Raw genomic sequence first — 18,164 nt, 5'->3', positions numbered from 1 at the left:
ACCTATTTCTCCTACAAGCCTTGCCTCCCTGCTGTGCTAGCCAGGATGGGGCTGGCTGCGTTGTGGGAGTTGACAGGCAGTTGGGTGTCCCACGACCCCTTCCCATTCCTCAGACACAACTGCCCTCTTGGCCCACACTTCCAGCCCAGGTTCTGTCCCCAAAGAGCTCAGTGTCATGGCAGGATCTGTGCTTGTGAGCACATCAGGAAACAAAAGCCATGTGGGACAGATGGGCCATGGCAGAAGAGTGTGAGGGTGCCCAGGAAGACTTCCTGGAGGAGTGGGCATGGGAGCTTGGCCTAGGCTCTTTTACCTGGCTGGTAAAGGGAACCATCTCGCCCCACCCCTCAGAGCCTGAGGTGACCATTGTGCGGGGGCTGGTTGATGCAGAGGTGCTGGCCAATGAGGATGTTGAGTTCAGCTGCGAGGTGTCCAGGGCTGGAGCCACAGGCATGCAGTGGTGCCTACAAGGCCTGCCACTGCAAAGCAATGAGGTGACAGAAGTGACTGTGCAGGATGGCTGCATCCACACACTGCGACTGAAGGGTGTGACACCTGAGGATGCTGGCACTGTCTCCTTCCATTTGGGCAACTGTGCTTCCTCCGCCCAGCTCACCATCAGAGGTAGCCACAGGCAGGCCCCACCAGTGACTGCACGGGGTTAGAATGTCTGGGCCCTGCTGGGTATGGAGCCAGACAGCAAAGGTTCCTGCCTTTGGAGGCTGGGGCCTGGCAGGGAGGTGGACCTGTGAGCTGGCATTTCAGGGTGGCCCCAGGATGTCAGAGGAGAGTAGGCTGAGTCAGGCTGGTGAGGCAGGTGGTTGTGAGCTTCCAGTAGGCTGACACAGTGTTGGAGTTTGGGTCTTGGCCCTCGTGGTGGGGCCACTGCAAACCATAGCCCACTCCCAGCCCTCAGTCATCTGCACCATCTCCTCTAGTTCTCACGCTAGTCCCATTTATCCACCCGTCATCCATCCTTTCATTCATCCATTTACCATTCACCCATTCATCCACCCATTCACTATCCATCCATCCATCATCCATCCATTATCCATCGATCCATCCACAATCCATCTATTTATCCATTGATCAGCCATCCATCCATCCACCCATTATCCATCCATTCATTCCTCCATTGATCCATTCACCCATCCACTGTCCATTAGAGCAGACTCTGCCTGCAACTGGAGTGGGGAGCTGAGAACAGGCCCCCATGTGCATGTCTTTGTGCGTGGGGGAGGATACCCAGGGATGGACTCCCAGGACGATGAGACTGTGCTGATTGAGGGGGCACCTCAGACGCTGAGGCTGACACCCATGCCTCCCCTGTGTCCAGCTCCTGAGGTGACCATCCTGGAGCCCCTGCAGGACGTGCAGCTCAGTGAGGGCCAGGATGCCAGCTTCCAGTGCCGGCTATCCAGAGCTTCAGGCCAGGAAGCCTGCTGGGCTTTAGGAGGGGTGCCCCTGCAGGACAACGAGATGAATGACATCACTGTGGAGCAGGGCACACTCCACCTGCTTACCCTGCACAAGGTGAGGCCTCTGGGACCTGAGTGTACCAGGACAGGAATGCTTCCAACTCCATTCAGGAAGGTCTTCCACCAGGGGGTTGTGTTGGGGAAGTGATGACCTCCTGTCACTGAGGTCTGGCAAGCTGGCTGGGCTCCTCCTGGTCGGGATGGGGGCTCTCAGGGCCAAGCATGTCTCTCCCTGCTTCCTAGGTGACCCTTGAAGATGCTGGAACTGTCAGTTTCCACGTGGGCACGTGTAGCTCTGAGGCCCAGCTGAAAGTCACAGGTGGGCAGCCCCTTTCCACACCGGTCACTCTGCCTGCAGATGCCCAGCTTCCTGGGCACCAGAACGTCCTACCCATTGGCAGCTGTCAGCGGGCAGGGGGCAGAAATCCAAGACTTCCTACAGTGATCTTGTCTTGGGGCTGGCAATTTTCCAACCCCTGGCGACTGAAGCCAAGGACCAGAGAGGTCACTGGCGAGTAGGCTGGTGAAGGTAGTCTTGAGAAATTCCAGGGTGTGTGTGGGGTCCCTGTCCAGGATTAATGCCACCTGCGGGAGGGAGATGGGGGGCCCAGCTGCCATAGACTTGGGCCCTAAGGTGGAGGCAGGACCTTCCTGACTTCCATCCTCCAAAAGCCTACTCCTATGCTACGGATGCATGTACATGCCAGCGCATCTATGTTTACACACATCTGCATGCCTGACAGGCTCAAAGGTGCAGATGCAAAAGCATGCCTATGACAAATGTATGGATTTGGGCAAGCACGCAAACAAGATTTTAGGAGCCTTCAGCCTGGGTCATACTTTGCACCCAGAGCTGGTCATCCCTGAGTGCTTGTCCTTGAGTGTTCTTCCCCTACTGTCCTGCCTTTAGGTCTCAAATGTGTCCCATCTGTGTACTCATCATCCATCTGTTCATCCATTTATCCATTTACCTATCCACCTTCCATCCATCTGCTATCCACCATCCATCCATCATCTGGCCATTCATCTATCATCCATCCTTCTATCATCTGTCCATCAGTCCATTCATAATCCATCCAGTCATCCATACAGCTACCATCCATCCATTCACCATCCACCAGCCATCCATTCACCATCCACCCATCCACCATCCATCCATTTACTATTCATCTATCCATCCCGCTGTTCCTCCATTCATCCATCCATCTGCCCATTCACCATCCATACATCATTTATACATCCTCCATTCGTCTATTCGTTATCCATTCACACACCCACCATCCATCCACCCACCCACTGATCCATCTGCTATCCGTCCATTTACTATCCATCTATCCATCCACTATCCATTCACCCATCCTTCCATTCATCTACCATCCACCCATCCATCCATCTATTCACCTGTCTACCATCCATCTACCCTTCCCCCATCCACTCATGTATTCATCACTCACTCATCCACTATTCAGCTATCTTTCCATTCATCCACCATCTATCCACCATCCATCATACATTCACAATCCACCTGCTATCCATTCATTCACCATAGAATATACTCTCTAAGCTCCTACCCTTTAGCAAGTCCTGAACCTCATGATGGGCCAGATGCAGTCTGCCTTCAGGGGATCCCCAATCTGTTGGAGGAGTTGGACATGGAGATAGTGTGTCCTTCATCCTAGGTGCCACCTCCCACTCCCAAGTCTTTAAAAGGAGACAGATGCAGTCAGTTCTGTCACTTGTGGGTTTGGGAAAGGTTCCAGATGCCAGTGCCCTCAAGTTGAATGGTGAAGACAGGAAGTTTCCCAGGTGTCCTGAGCAGGGGCAGGATAGCAGGGGCCTGGTATGTTCATCAGAGTGGGCAACTGTATGGAGCACCATGGAGCTGGGCTGTGCTTTGGCCCCTCTCTAGGTGAGGTATTCTCAGCCTGGGTGAGCTGACTCACATACAGACATCTGGCTGTGACCTTGTGGTGAGGGCCCTGGCACAGGTGTGTAAATGGGTGCCCATCTCAGACCTAGGTAGGTTTTAGGTGGTATGGTGGAAGAACTTGGGAACTTGCTGGAGACAAGAATGAAGAGTTGGTGGGGCAAGATGAGGAGGTGGTCAGATGTGCACTTGGGGAAGACAGTCAAGGGAAGACCAGGAGCTGGTGGTGGGGTGTCAGTGGTACACATGAGGAAGAGCATGGAGAGGCTTCCAGCGGAGGGCCTGCTTGGGTGGGCACAGGGGCTGATTTGCCTGGTGTTGTCCTAATGGGTGGCTGGTATCTCTGTAAGTTCTCCCCACCGACACTTCCTCACCCCATGGGATGGAAGTGTATTGTCTGGGCTTTGCCAACTGCAGTTTCTCTCTCTTTGTGAGGAGGCTCACAGGATGGTCTCGGGAAGTTACTCAGGGGCAAGCAAGGATGGAGGGCGGCATCTCCGTTGCATGATTCCAGGCAGCAGGTGGTGGAATAAGCCTTTGGTTCTGTCTTCCTCCCTTGCCTGTGTGGTGTGGGGTTCAACTGTGTGGGCAGCAGTAGCCTGGGCAAGTTCTATCTGACATGACCACACTGAGTTTCCATCTGAGAGGTGGATGGGAGGGAGGAGGAGAGTGTGGAAGGCACAGGGCAGGCAGTGACCACAAACATGTCTGGGCAGCTCCTTGAGTTTGGGCCCTGCTGTGTGACCAGGCAGGGAGCAGTTGCCACTCCACATAAGGGCCCTGGAATTCTGGGCTGAAGGGGCCTTGGAGGACATCTGGACAAAATGCCCTCTTGGGATGGGAGAAGCATCTGCTTCCACACCCCCAGGGACAGGGAACTCACTTTCTGAGGCCAACTCCCATCTGCTCACAGTAGGAGGCCCTGTGGCTTCTCCTATCCAACCCACATTGGGTCAGATAAGGCACCAAATGCCAGAAAGAACCCCAGCCATGGGGCTTGGAGCTTGTCCATTCTGCCTTCTGAGAAGGGCATGTGTGCCTGTCATGTGTGCCTCCTGTGGGTGAAACCAGGCATGTTCTGAAGGGGTGTGTGGGGGTGCGGGTCTATGAGCTGAGGCTGAGCCACTCCACGGGCTCACTGTGGGTGGCCTCTGTGTCTCCCTTTGTGATCAGGGTGGGCCAGCTTGCCTGGGTGGATTTCTATTCCATAACCCTAGGTCACCCTCCTGGTCTGGGTGATACCTGCTTTGGCAGACCCCAGGGTGGCCCCAGTACCAGTTACTAGCCCCAAGGCTATTCTAGCAAGTCCCACTTTTGGTGGGGGTGAGGGGACAGGGTCTCCTATTGCCCAGGCTGGAATGCAGTGATGTGAACATAGCTTAGTGTAGCCTCAACCCCCCTGGGCCCAAGCGATCCTCCCACCTCAACTTGGTGAGTAGCTGGGATTACAGGCACATGCCTCCATGGGGTCTCACTATGTTTCCCAGGCTAGTCTTGAACTCCTGGGCTCAAACAGTCCTCCCACCTTGACCTCCCAAAGTGCTGGGATTACAGACATGAGCCACTGTGCCTGGCCAAGTCCTACTTCTGACACCAATTCTACAGAACAACACACTTACTGTTTTTCTCCTATTATACTCTCATAGCACAGAACACTCTGTGACCAGATGTGCGGGGGCCATACACCAAGCGATTCTCTAGCAGACAGCAACTGGCTGTCTACACTTCAATTCTGATACTTTCTACTTGGAGTGAGAGTCAGATTTCATAGATTAAGGGCTCAGTCCCACAAGACTGCCCCACTTCAGATGCCAGTGGGAAGTCCCACGCCACCCACACTTCTGACTGAACAGCTATGAAATGGGGTTCCCACTTCTCCTCCTTGAGTTTGATTAACTTGCTAAGACAGCTCCTAGAATTCATAGAAACACTTGTATTGAGCAGCTATTATAAAGGATACAGCTCAGGAATAGCCATGTGGAAAAGATTTAAAGGGCAAAGGATGGGGGTGGGGGTGGGCATAGACCTTCCATGCCTTTTCTGGGTGTGCCATGCTCCTAGCACCTCCATATCTTCATCAACCTGGGAACTCATCAAATCTCATTCAAGAGCTTTTATAGAGCATAATCTCTGTTCCCCTCTCCCCTTCCTAGAGGTGGGAGGGTAGGAAAGTTCCAACCCTCTAAACACTTGGCCTTTCTAGAGGTCCATTCTGATGTTGCCCAGGACCCCTACCTGAGCCACATCATTAGCATAAACTCAAGTGTAGTCAAAGGAGTACATTATGAACACTCAGGAACTTCTGAGGGCTTTAGGAGCAGAGACACAATCTATTCTTGTGCCACACCCCCACACCAGTGAACCCTAAAGTGGCCCAGTCCTGTGGATTCCAGGGTGTCCCAGCCTCGCCCTCCTTCTTACCCTCTTGTGCAGAGGCAGCGCCATGCCTGGTACGTGGCTTGCAGAATGTGGATGTCTTCGCAGGGGAGGTGGCCACGTTCTCCTGTGAGGTGTCTCACGCGGGTGGGCCGGAGGCCCGCTGGTGGCTGGATGGGACCCTGCTACAGGATGGCCCCCAGAGTGCCATCACTGTGCGAGACGGGATCTTTCACTCCCTCACGCTCTCAGGCCTGGGGGTGGCCGACTCCGGCACTGTCACCTTCCGCGCAGGGCCCCTGGTCTCCACGGCCAAGTTGTTGATGAAAGGTATTGGCCGATGGCAACCCCTGCCATGCTGGCACTTTTGTATGCTTCCTGCGGGCTCCTGGGATTAGGGATTGGCCCCCAGGGCCACAGAGTAGGCACCACTCTATGCATGCTGTCTGCCTACAGTGGCACAGGTGGGTATGGAGGGTGGATGAGAAGTCTGGGCTTAGGGAGTGGTGTAGCTGGACACCAACCCATGCCCTACTGGCTATCACCTTGCTGGCTGCACGTGCCCAGCCATGAAACCCAGTCCCTTGTGTAGCCAAAAGCAGCCCCTACTGAGTCTACCCCTGCTGTCACCTGCTTCCTCCGCTGTGGGCTTAGGCTAGGTTTATGCCCTTCTGGGAAAGAGCTGGCCATATGGGAGTCCCCTCCCAGTGACTTACATGGTGGCTTTGCCCCCTGTGCACCCTCAAAGAAAATGTGGAAGGTTCACCTGAGTCCCGGGGCACACAGCCATTTGTGGAGCAGGATTTGTACAGTGGAGATGGGACAGAGACCCCAAGAAAGATGGCAGAGTCCTTGCAGAAGGGGCAAGCTGGGCTGGGGCTCTGGCTCCTGAGCCAGGGCCAGAGGGCATGGGGTGGGGGGACTTTGGAGGGTTTGTGTCCCTGTTGGGGCAGTGTGCCCAGGGCCAGAGGGAGGTAGAGGCAAAGGGGACCAGGAGGGGCTCCCCTGGAAAGATACCAAGCCCGACAGTGCTGTCTCCCATGGGTGGGGGTGAGGTGTGTCTGCGGTGGATAGCCCTGGGCTGTCGTGGTGGGCCCCCTTCCCTGGTCACTGCTCTGCCATTTCCTGCCACAGCTCTGCGCTTGCTGCCGCTGAAGCCTCTAATGCTGACAGCAGAGGGTGGGGATGGCTGCAGTGGCTCAGCTCCAGGGGCTGATGTGTGTCCGGCATGTTGGCCGACAGATCCCGTGGTGGAGGTGGTCAGTGCCATGCAGGATTTGGCCGTGGAGGAGGGTGGCTCGGCCGAGCTCCTCTGCCAGTACTCACGGCCCGTGCAGGCCACATGGAAGATGGACGAGCGGGAGGTGCGCACGGATGGGCACCGTGTCATCATAGAGCAGGACTGGAACGTGGCCAGGCTGACCTTCAGGCCGGCCTTGCCCTGTGACAGTGGCATCTATTCTTGTGAGGCTGCGGGCACCCGCGTAGTGGCCCTGCTGCAAGTGCAAGGTGAGGCCGCCTGGTGGGCAGCCCCAGGCCCGGGGCAGCTTTGGCACAGCTTTGGCTGTGCAGTGATAGTGGAATGGCAGGCAGTGTCTGGTGGCTCTGGGACACAGGTGGCTCGGACAGGTGGAAACAGGCCACATAGGTGGCAAACTCGCTACACCAGGAGCTGAGCTGTGGGTAGGCGGGGCATGCACAGCTGCTGAACTTGTGGCTTCCATGAAGAATGTGTGGCCAAATTCGAGACTCCTACACGTGAACCCACAAGAGAATTAGAAAGGGAGGGGAGAGCGGAGGAGGGTAGTGGATTAGGGAGGAGGTCTCTGGTTGTTGTGAGTCTGAGCATGGCATCCTAGGGGCCAGGCAGCAGGTTTAGTAGCTCTGTTTGGGGGTGCAGAGAAAGGGGGCTGTTTCCAGACACTGAAGCTGCAGTGGGGCCATGGCAGGTAAAGCATGGCTCTGAGCCCCATGGCTGTGTTTAAGCCCAGTTGTGCGGTTGGCGAGTTTCTAGTCTCGTGAACACCTGTGAGGTTTCTCACCTGTGAGGTCAGGAACCCAGTGCCAAAGTGGGCAGGGCATGGTGTGGCGGGGGGTGGGGGGCCTGGGTGACTACAGAGGCAGGCACGGTGGCTCCACCCTGGACACTGAGTGCCCCCCTCCACATAGCTTCTGGGGAGGGGGCATTTTGTTTGACTTTTTGTAGTTTTCAGGACACTCCCAAGGGACGTGGGGATCCTGGAAGCGCAGGCATGGTCTGAGCCTCCCTCTCCCCGCAGCCAAGAACACAGTGGTGCGGGGGCTGGAGAACGTGGAGGCGCTGGAGGGCGGCGAGGCGCTGTTCGAGTGCCAGCTGTCCCAGCCTGAGGTGGCTGCCCACACCTGGCTGCTGGACGACGAACCTGTGCGCACCTCGGAGAACGCCGAGGTGGTCTACTTTGAGAACGGCCTGCGCCACCTGCTGCTGCTCAAAAACTTGCGGCCGCAAGACAGCTGCCGGGTGACCTTCCTGGCTGGGGATATGGTGACGTCCGCGTTCCTCACGGTCCGAGGTGACTGCGCTGTGCCGGTGCGGGGCGGGGCCAGATCCCACTAGAGGCTGCGGGGGGCGGATGGCAGAGGGGGCGGGGCTGGGGGCTGCAGCTGCAGAGGGGACATCAGTCTCCAAGACCCTCCTGCAGGAGGCTGGGCCACCCGCGCTGCAGAGGCGCTGAGGCGCTGAGGCCCTGGTGCTGCTGGCAGAGCCGGGGAAGGGAGCGGCACAAAGCGCAGGGTTTGCCAGGGGCCGGCCCCTCCCACCTGAGGCTGGGAGCCACCCGCTCTGCAGTGGGTGGAAGCCCTAGGCCCGAGGCTCAGGAGGGGTGCACGGTGTGTTCGCCGTGCGCCGAGACCAGAGGCTCTCCGGAGCCAGGAGGGGGACGTGTTGGTCTCTGGGACCCACAGGAGGCTGGGTTGAAGGCAGGCATGACTGGGCGCCAGATGAGAGGTGTCTCCCGTGGGAGGCTGGGCTGACTTTGAGAGAGGGGTTTGCTGGGGCCGCAGGTGGGGAGCTTCGGTGTCCCAGACCCCTCCCACCCACGCAGGTGGGAAGAAGCAAGGGTCTGAAGTCCAGGCCCTGCTCCGGCCCTTGCCTTCACACCCCTTCCTCGGGCACACCCGCAGGCTGGCGCCTGGAGATCCTGGAGCCGCTGAAAAACGTGGTGGTCCGGGCCGGTGCGCAGGCCCTCTTCACCTGCACGCTCAGCGAGGTGGTGCCCGTGGGAGAGGCGTCTTGGTACATCAATGGTGCCGCGGTGCAGCCGGATGACGCCGACTGGACTGTCACCGCCGATGGCAGTCACCACGCCCTACTGCTGCGCAGCGCCCAGCTCCTCCATGCCGGGGAGGTCACCTTCGCTTGCCGCGACGCCGTGGCTTCTGCGCGACTCACCGTGCTGGGTGGGTGGTGGGCGGGCTCCCTTCTCCCTCCCCTGCAGGTCGGGTCTGGGGCCCGCCTGGCTTCCAGAGCTTGTGGGTCTGTGGGTGACCATCCCGGGCTGGGTTCTGCAGCATCTGCCCACTGCAGAGCTTGGGGTTGACTGCCTGCAGATATGGGCCTGGCCATGGGAGTCTGGGAGGCTGCCCTTGGCCAGGCATAACGATGCATGAGTCTGCCACCCTGTGGGTTCATAAGGCCAAAGTCCCCTCATTCTGCTCCACCTCCCCCTCAGCTCCCCCAACTCCTAATGCAGATCTGAGCCCAGCTCTGGGGAGACAGGAGGTGCAGAGACCACCAGGGGCTCTCCACACTGGGTGGGCTCTGGACACATATAGTCTCCATGTGACACGCAAGTGCGCCACCACGGGGCCTGGGCAGCATCCCTCACTCCCTGAGACGGGCTGGGCCACTAGGTACAGCAGCACACTGCCTTCGGGTGCAGCCACACCACCTGCAACCAGTATCAGAGCCCAGTGGCTTCCAGAGGGGCTGTTAGTGCCGACAGGGAGCCACCCCCCTGACTGGTTCCCCTTTTCCCCAGGCCTCCCTGACCCCCCAGAGGATGCTGAAGTGGTGGCTTGCAGCAGCCACACTGTGACACTGTCTTGGGCAGCTCCCATAAGTGATGGAGGCGGTGGTCTCTGTGGCTACCGCGTGGAGGTGAAGGAGGGGGCCATGGGCCAGTGGCGGCTGTGCCACGAGCTGGTTCCTGGACCTGAGTGTGTGGTGGATGACCTGGCCCCCGGGGAGACCTACCGCTTCCGTGTGGCAGCTGTGGGCCCAGTGGGTGCTGGGGAACCGGTTCACCTGCCCCAGACTGTGCGGCTTGGTGAGTTGCTTCACTGGGGCCTGGGGAGTTCACAGCCCCCACAGCTGGAAGAGGGAGGGGTCCCCAGGGGTGGGGCCTGCACCCTGGGTGCATCTTTGCTGATGGAGCCTGTCTTCTGTCCGTGAATGCTGTTCCCCAGCAACGCCACCGAAGCCTGTGCCTCCCCAGCCCTCTGCCCCTGAGAGCCGGCAGGTGGCAGCTGGTGAGGATGTCTGTCTGGAGCTTGAGGTGGCAGCTGAGGCTGGCGAGGTCATCTGGCACAAGGGAAAGGAGCGCATCCAGCCCAGTGGGCGGTTCGAGGTGGTCTCCCAGGGTCGGCAACAGATGCTGGTGATCAGGGGCTTCACGGCAGAAGACCAGGGCGAGTACCACTGTGGCCCAGCCCAGGGCTCCACCTGCCCCGCGGCTGCCACCTTCCAGGGTGCGTCGTCCCTGTCCTTCCAGGTTCCAGGGTGGGGAGCTTTGGTGTGGGGGTGCAGCTTGGCCTTCCTGGCTCTCTTAGGGAAGGGCTGAGGGTCCTTTTGAGGCCCATCACATAGGAGAGACTGAGGCTGCGCAGGGAGATGTGGTAAACCCCATGTTGCAGAGTCTTGATGGCCTAGGCCAGCCTGCCTGTCCCTGAGCAGGTCCTGGGTGGTGCAGCCCTTGGTTCTCCTATTCTGGTCCCTTTAAGCTTCTGGGCCCCTGCACACAGACATCCCCTGTACTCTGAACCCCCTGAAAACCCCAGTGCTCCGAGCCCTCCCACACTCTGAGGCCTGTCCCCTGAACTCTGAGCCTGATCCTCCCTGCATGGCAGCCAGCACCCCCATGAGTCTAGGCACTCTATCCCAGAAGCAGGGCCAGAAGGGCTCAAATCAGCCCAATTTGCTTTTGCAGAGTCCTTTCCTGTTCCAGTCATCACATACCCTGTGCAGGGAGGTAGACTGTGGCCTCATTCAAAGTGGGGGAGCCAAGGCTCAGAGGCTCTGAGACTTGCAAAGATTGTGCCATCTGAAGTAGCTAGTGCCAGGTGGGGGTAGAGGCCTAGCAAGGCCACAGTCCAGCTACATACTGATAAGCAGCTGAGGTCTGGGCTGATGGCTCTGAACTAGCCCACTGACCAGTCTTTTGCCTTCCTCAGTGGCGCTGAGCCCAGCCTCTGTGGATGAGGCCCCTCCTCAGCCCAGCCTGCCCCTTGAGGCAGCCCAGGAGGGTGACCTGCACCAACTATGGGAGGCCCTGGCTCGGAAACGTCGCATGAGCCGTGAGCCCACGCTAGACTCCATTAGCGAGCTGCCTGAGGAGGATGGCCGCTCACAGCACCTGCCACAGGAGGCAGAGGAGGTGGCACCTGATCTCTCCGAAGGCTACTCCACGGCTGATGAGCTGGCACGCACTGGAGAGGCTGACCTCTCACACACCAGCTCTGATGATGAGTCCCGGGCAGGCACCCCTTCCCTGGTCACCTACCTCAAGAAGGCTGGGAGGCAAGGCACCTCACCACTGACCAGCAAGGTGAGCCCCCTCAACTTGCCCTGCAAGGAGAGGTCTGAGACCTTCACCATCCATCCATCCATCCATCCATCCATCCATCCATCCATCCATCCACTATTCATCCATTCGCCATTGATACACCCATCTATGCATCTACTCATCTATCCATCTTTTCTTCCATTCATCCACTCATCTGCCATTCATCCATCTATCCATACATCCATTCATCCATCTTTCCTTCCTTTCTTCCATGTATCTATCTATGCATCTTTCTATCCATGCATTCATCCATACACCATTCATCTATCTCTCCATCCATGCATCCATCCACCATTCATCCACCCATCCATGCATCCATCCATCCACCATTCATCCATCCATGCATGTATTTTTCTATCCATCATTCATCCAACCATCCACCATTCATCTATCCATCCATCCATGCATCCATCTACCATTCATTCACCCATCCATGCATCAATCCATCCACCATTCTTCCATCCATCCACCATTCATGTATCCATCCATTCATGCACCCATCCACCATTCATCCATCCATTCATGCACCCATCCACCATTCATCCACCCATCCGTGCATCCATCCATCCAGCATTCATCCATCCATCCATGCATGCATCCATCCACCATTCATCCACTCATTCATGCATCCATTCATCCACCCATCTATGCATCCATCCACCATTCATCCATTCATTCATGCATCCATCCATCTAAACCACTCATCCACCCATCTATGCATCCATCAATCCATCTATCTTTCCTTCCATCCACCCATCCACCATTCATCCATCTATGCATCCATCCATCCATGCATCCACCCATCCTTTCATTCATCCAACTGCCATTCATCTATTCAATCCAACTGCCATCCATCTATTCAGGCATCCATTTTTCCGTCCTTCCATCCTTCTACCTAATCCATCCATTCATACATCTGTCTTTCCTTACTTTCATCTGTTTATGCATCATCCATCTACCATCCATCCATCCATTCATCCATCCTTCCATCCATCCATACACGATCCATCCATCAATGCATGCATTTCTTCTCTTCTGTCTGTCCACCATCCATCCTTCAATCCATGCATCTGTCTATTCTTCCTTCTATCCATCCATCCATCCATCCATCCATGTATCCATTCCTCCTTTCTTTCATTCATCCATTCATGCATTCATTCTTTCTTTCATCCACCCGTCTATGTGTCCATCTTTCTTTCCTTTCATCTATTCCTTCATCTGCCATCTATTCATCCATATGTTCATCTTTCTTTCCTTTGTTCCATCTATTCATCCACCATCTATCCATGCACACATTCTTCCTTCCATCTAGTCATGCATTCACCCATCTGCCATCTATATACTCATCCGTCTATCATCTGTTCACCATCTCACCATCTGTCCATTCATCATCTTTCTATAATCCTTCCATCTGTCCATCTATGCATGTATCCATTCATCATCCATCTACCATCCTTCCATTTGTCCATCCATGTATACTACCATCCTTCCTTCTTTTCATCTATTCACCCATCCTCCTATCTGACATGCACCCATCTACCCACTATCCATTCATGTATCTACTCACCATCCTGTTATTCATCCATCCATCTACCATCTACCCACCATCCTTCCATTCCATTCCATTCCATTCATCCATCCATCTACTATCCATCTGCCACTCCTGCACCTGTTCACCTGTTCATTCATTTGTCTGTCAGCCTGTTTACCCACCTATACAACCATACAACTCCATCCATCTGCTGTTTATCATCCATCCACCTACTCTTTCACCCATCCATCCACCATTTGTCCATAATCTATTCCTGTACTTGTTCACCTGTTTGTCTGTTTGTCTGTCAGCCTGTTTACCCACTCATCTACCCATACCACCATCTGTATAACCATTCACTCATCCACCAGCTACCCACCCACCCATCCATCTATCCATCCATCCATACACCTGTTCTCCCATTCAACCATCCATTAATCGATGTATCTCTCCATCCACCCTGCATCCATCCATTCATATACACATCTGACCATTAAAACTTTTGCCTTGGCTGGGCGCGGTGGCTCAAGCCTGTAATCCCAGCACTTTGGGAGGCCGAGACGGGCGGATCACGAGGTCAGCAGATCGAGACCATCCTGGCTAACCCGGTGAAACCCCGTCTCTACTAAAAAATACAAAAAACTAGCCAGGCGAGGTGGCGGGCGCCTGTAGTCCCAGCTACTCGGGAGGCTGAGGCAGGAGAATGGCGAAACCCGGGAGGTGGAGCTTGCAGTGAACTGAGATCCGGCCACTGCACTCCAGCCTGGGCGACATTGCGAGACTCCGTCTCAAAAAAAAAAAAAAAAAAAAAAACTTTTGCCTGAAGAGTTGGAACTGGTCTCTTCATGGTGTTCTTCACAACCCTGTTCATGGTGGTCTGAGTGAGTGTGTAAAGTGATTTCCAGGAAGTGGGCTTGCTTTTTGGAAGGTGCTGTCAGACATCTAGGTCAAATTGAAGCTAGTGTTGGTCCAATTGGTAGGAGGAAAAAGGGCATACTGGAGCAAGACCTGGAGCTGCCCCTGCCATGCATTCCACACCAGTCGTGCCCAGTTCCTGGCCTCAGATTCCCTATCTCACCATGACGTCAGGCTCTGTGCCCACAGGTTGGGGCCCCAGCAGCCCCCTCTGTGAAGCCACAGCAGCAGCAGGAGCCGCTGGCTGCTGTGCGCCCACCGCTGGGAGACCTGAGCACCAAAGACCTGGGTGATCCCTCAATGGACAAGGCAGCTGTGAAGATCCAGGCCGCCTTTAAGGGCTACAAGGTCCGGAAGGAGATGAAGCAGCAGGAAGGGCCTATGTTCTCCCACACATTTGGGGACACTGAGGCACAGGTAGGGGATGCCCTGCGGCTGGAGTGTGTTGTGGCCAGCAAGGCAGATGTACGAGCCTGCTGGCTGAAGGATGGTGTGGAGCTGACCGACGGGCGGCACCATCACATCGACCAGCTTGGGGATGGCACCTGTTCTCTGCTGATCACTGGCCTGGGCCATGCTGATGCTGGCCGCTACACCTGTCAGGTGAGCAACAAGTTTGGCCAGGTGGCCCACAGTGCCTGCGTGGTGGTCAGTGGGACAGAGAGTGAGGCCGAGAGCTCCTCTGGGGGTGAGCTGGACGATGCCTTCCGCCGGGCTGCCCGGCGGCTGCACCGGCTCTTCCGCACCAAAAGCCCGGCTGAGGTTTCAGACGAGGAGCTCTTCCTGAGTGCAGATGAGGGCCCTGCAGAGCCAGAGGAGCCTGCGGACTGGCAGACATACCGCGAAGATGAGCATTTCATTTGCATCCGTTTTGAGGCACTCACCGAGGCCCGCCAGGCGGTAACTCGCTTCCAGGAGATGTTTGCCACACTGGGCATTGGGGTGCAGATCAACCTGGTGGAGGAGGGGCCTCGGAGGGTAGAGATGCGCATCAGCAAAGAGGCCCCCGCCCCTGTGGTGCCTCCAGAGCCATTGCCCAGCCTACTGACTTCTGATGCTGGTGAGTCTGCACACAGCCTCGGTCTGGGGTCACAAACCAGGGTGCAGAGGCAGGGAGAGGCAGGGGAGAAGGATCCAGAGTCTGCTGCAAGCTTAAGGGGTTACCCGTGCCCACCATTGGGTTCTTTGCAGGTGCAGCCCACTGAGGTGTGAAAAGCCCTGACTTTGAAGTTAAATAGAGCTGAATTTGAACTCCAACCCTGTCTCTTACTAACTATGTGCTTTGGGGGAAGCTGCTTAGCATCTCTGTGCCTCAGCTTTCACATCTGTGAAATGAGAATGGGAATGCAGTTCTACCTTGGTATACACAGAGGATGGATTTTAGAACCCTTATGTGTACCCAAATCCACACATACTCAAGTCCCCAAATCAGCCCTGCAGAACCTATATATATGAAAAGTCAGCGCTATACAGGGTTTTGCATCCCACAGATGCTGTATTTTTTTATCCAGTTTGGTTGAAAAATATCCACACATAAGTGGACCCATGCAGTTCAAATGCATGTTGTTCAAAGGTCATTTGTGTTCACTCTAGAATTTTTTAAAAAGGAGACTCTGAAACCTTTATAAAATGCTGCACTCCTCATGGTCCAGTCTGCTACCGTTTCCCATTCCAGCATCTAGGAGTAATTAAAAAGCCATTTCCTTATTTACTTGTATCTCTCTAGGAATGTTAAAGAGGGTAGGATGAGTGACCCACAGTGTTATTTCTTGAAACTTCTCTCCAATTTTGAGCCTCTGCCTTGCTGCAAATCCCTCACCTGCTCCTCCTGGACTTACAGGCCACACAGTCTTTATCTTTGCTTTACCTCCCTTTTCCTCCCTGTTTCCAGCCCTTTATCGCTTTTGCCTCAGAGCAGCTTGGGAACCAAGCTGGCAAACAGAATTCTTAGAGAACAAGGAAGAGAGAGAAGCTTAGCAGGCAAAGATACCATTCTTTTTAGCTGTCAGGGTCTATGAACATTCCCATATGAATGATTGCTCTGTACATCATATGTGTCAAACCATTCATCTGGTGGCAACTTGCATGTATGTGGCAGCCGGACATGATCATTGTTCCCTGAGGCTAAATCACCCATCTATCCCAGCCCCGGTGTTCCTGACCGAGTTGCAGAACCAAGAAGTGCAGGATGGGTATCCTGTGAGCTTTGACTGTGTGGTGAGAGGTCAGCCCATGCCTAGTGTGCGTTGGTTCAAGGATGGGAAGTTGTTGGAGGAGGATGACCACTACATGATTAATGAAGACCAACAGGGTGGCCATCAGCTCATCATCACAGCCGTGGTGCCAGCAGACATGGGTGTCTACCGCTGCCTGGCTGAGAACAGCGTGGGTGTCTCCTCCACCAAGGCTGAGCTCCGTGTGGACTGTGAGTACTGCGTCTGGTTTGGTGTCTCCAGGGTGGGTGGTGTAGGGGCTCCTGAGTTGGTCTTGAGGATGATTCAGAGAGCATTCGTCTCATGCCAGGCAGGATTTGGGGCCTCAGAGTCTTGTGGCTGATGGAAAGCTCTCTGGGAGCTAGGGCCAAGACAGGCCCCCAGTCTGGAGCCCCTTGGGGTAAGGGGTTGAGGGATCTCATCTCTGTGAGAGGCATCCTGGCTGGAACAGAGGCCCAGGAAGGTTTGGAAGTGGACCTCATGGAGTAAGGTGAGGGGGTCAAGAAGGGTGAGTCCAGCCTACCCCAACCAATCCCTTGAGGTCCCTTTTGAAGGCTGTCAGATGGCTTGATCAGGAAGCCTCTCAGGAGAAGCTCAAGGGCATGGTGAATGGTTCATGGCACTGTGACTGGAGGGCAGTGGTATAATCATAGCTCACTGTAACCTCAAACTCCTGGCCTCAAGTGATCCTCCTGCCTCAACAAAGGTTTTAAATTTTAATAAAGTACAATTTACCTACTTGTTCTTTGGTTGCGTGTGCTTTAGTTGTCATTTCTAAGAAATTATTGCCTAATCCAAGGTTATAAAGAGTTAAACACCTATGCCTATAGTAACTCATATATTTAGGTCTTTGGTCCATTTTGAGGTTTTTTTGTTTTGTTTTTTTGTTTTTTTGGTTTTTTTTTTTTTTGTATATGATATGAAGTAAGGGCCCAAGTTTGTTCTTTTAATGTGGATACCCAGTTGTCTCAGCACCATTTGTTGAAAAGACTATTTCACCATTGAATTGTCTTGGAATTCTTGTCAAAATTTGATTTTCTCTAAATGTATGGGTTTATTTATGGACTCTAAATTCTGTTTCATTCATCTAAATGTCTTTCATTATGCCAGCACGACACTGTCCTGATTACAGTAGCTCTGTATTGGGTTTTGAAATTGGGAGGGTAAGTCCTCCAACTTCCTTCTTTTTCAAGATTGTTTTGCCTATTTTGGGTGCCTTGCATTTTCATATGAATTTTAGGATCAGCTTATCTCTTTCTTCACAAAAATTCTCTAGGTATTTTTTTAAGATTTTTTTAAAATAACTGGTTATGAGTAATTTGATTATGATGTTCTTTGGTGTACTTTTCTTCATGTTTGTTGAGGTTGGACTTTGTTGACTCTCTTAGAACTGTGGGTTTAGAGTTTTCATTAAGTTTGGAATTTCTGTGACCATTATTGCTTCAAATATTCTTTTCTTCAATTACGTGTATATTAAGACGTATTATTATTATTTCTTCAAATATTCTTTTCTTCATTTACCTGTGTATTAAGTCACATGGAGTGTGTACAGTTCACTAATGCTCTTTTCACTTTAAAAAATTCCTGTATCTTTCATTTTGCATAGTTTTTATTCATGCCTTTACGTCCACTGTCTTTTCTTCTGTAATATCCATCCTATTAATCTCATTCATTTTATTATTTGTCTCTATAAGTTCTACTTGAGTTTTTAAAAATATATTCTACATCTCTACTTAACCTTTTGAATGCAGAGAATACAATTCTAATACCTGTTTTCATGTCTCCTCTACCAGTTCTAACATCTGCATCAGTTCTGGGTTGGTTTCAGTTGATTATTTTCTACTTTATGGGTCATCTTTTCCTGTCTCTTGGTATGTCTGGTGATCTTTGATTGAGTGCCTG

At 54.0% G+C, this 18,164-nt stretch overlaps 1 protein-coding gene across 2 annotated transcripts in view; it reads left to right on the top strand.

The window, feature by feature from the left end:
- OBSCN (obscurin, cytoskeletal calmodulin and titin-interacting RhoGEF) overlaps positions 1-18,164 on the top strand; it is a 162,841-nt gene that overhangs the window by 94,926 nt on the left and 49,751 nt on the right. For both annotated transcript variants that reach the window (XM_025402023.1, XM_025402032.1), the window contains exons 47-56: positions 352-624; positions 1,337-1,533; positions 1,722-1,797; positions 8,061-8,333; positions 8,944-9,219; positions 9,801-10,088; positions 10,228-10,509; positions 11,212-11,585; positions 14,239-15,109; positions 16,196-16,474. In XM_025402023.1, the coding sequence (XP_025257808.1) occupies positions 352-624; positions 1,337-1,533; positions 1,722-1,797; positions 8,061-8,333; positions 8,944-9,219; positions 9,801-10,088; positions 10,228-10,509; positions 11,212-11,585; positions 14,239-15,109; positions 16,196-16,474 (3,189 nt within the window). The remainder of the gene's footprint in view (positions 1-351; positions 625-1,336; positions 1,534-1,721; positions 1,798-8,060; positions 8,334-8,943; positions 9,220-9,800; positions 10,089-10,227; positions 10,510-11,211; positions 11,586-14,238; positions 15,110-16,195; positions 16,475-18,164) is intronic.

Source organism: Theropithecus gelada, chromosome 1, assembly GCF_003255815.1.
Source record: "Theropithecus gelada isolate Dixy chromosome 1, Tgel_1.0, whole genome shotgun sequence".
Lineage (NCBI taxonomy): Eukaryota > Metazoa > Chordata > Mammalia > Primates > Cercopithecidae > Theropithecus > Theropithecus gelada.
The sequence above is the reverse complement of the archived record's forward strand: the minus strand, read 5'-3'. Positions and strand labels throughout refer to the sequence as shown.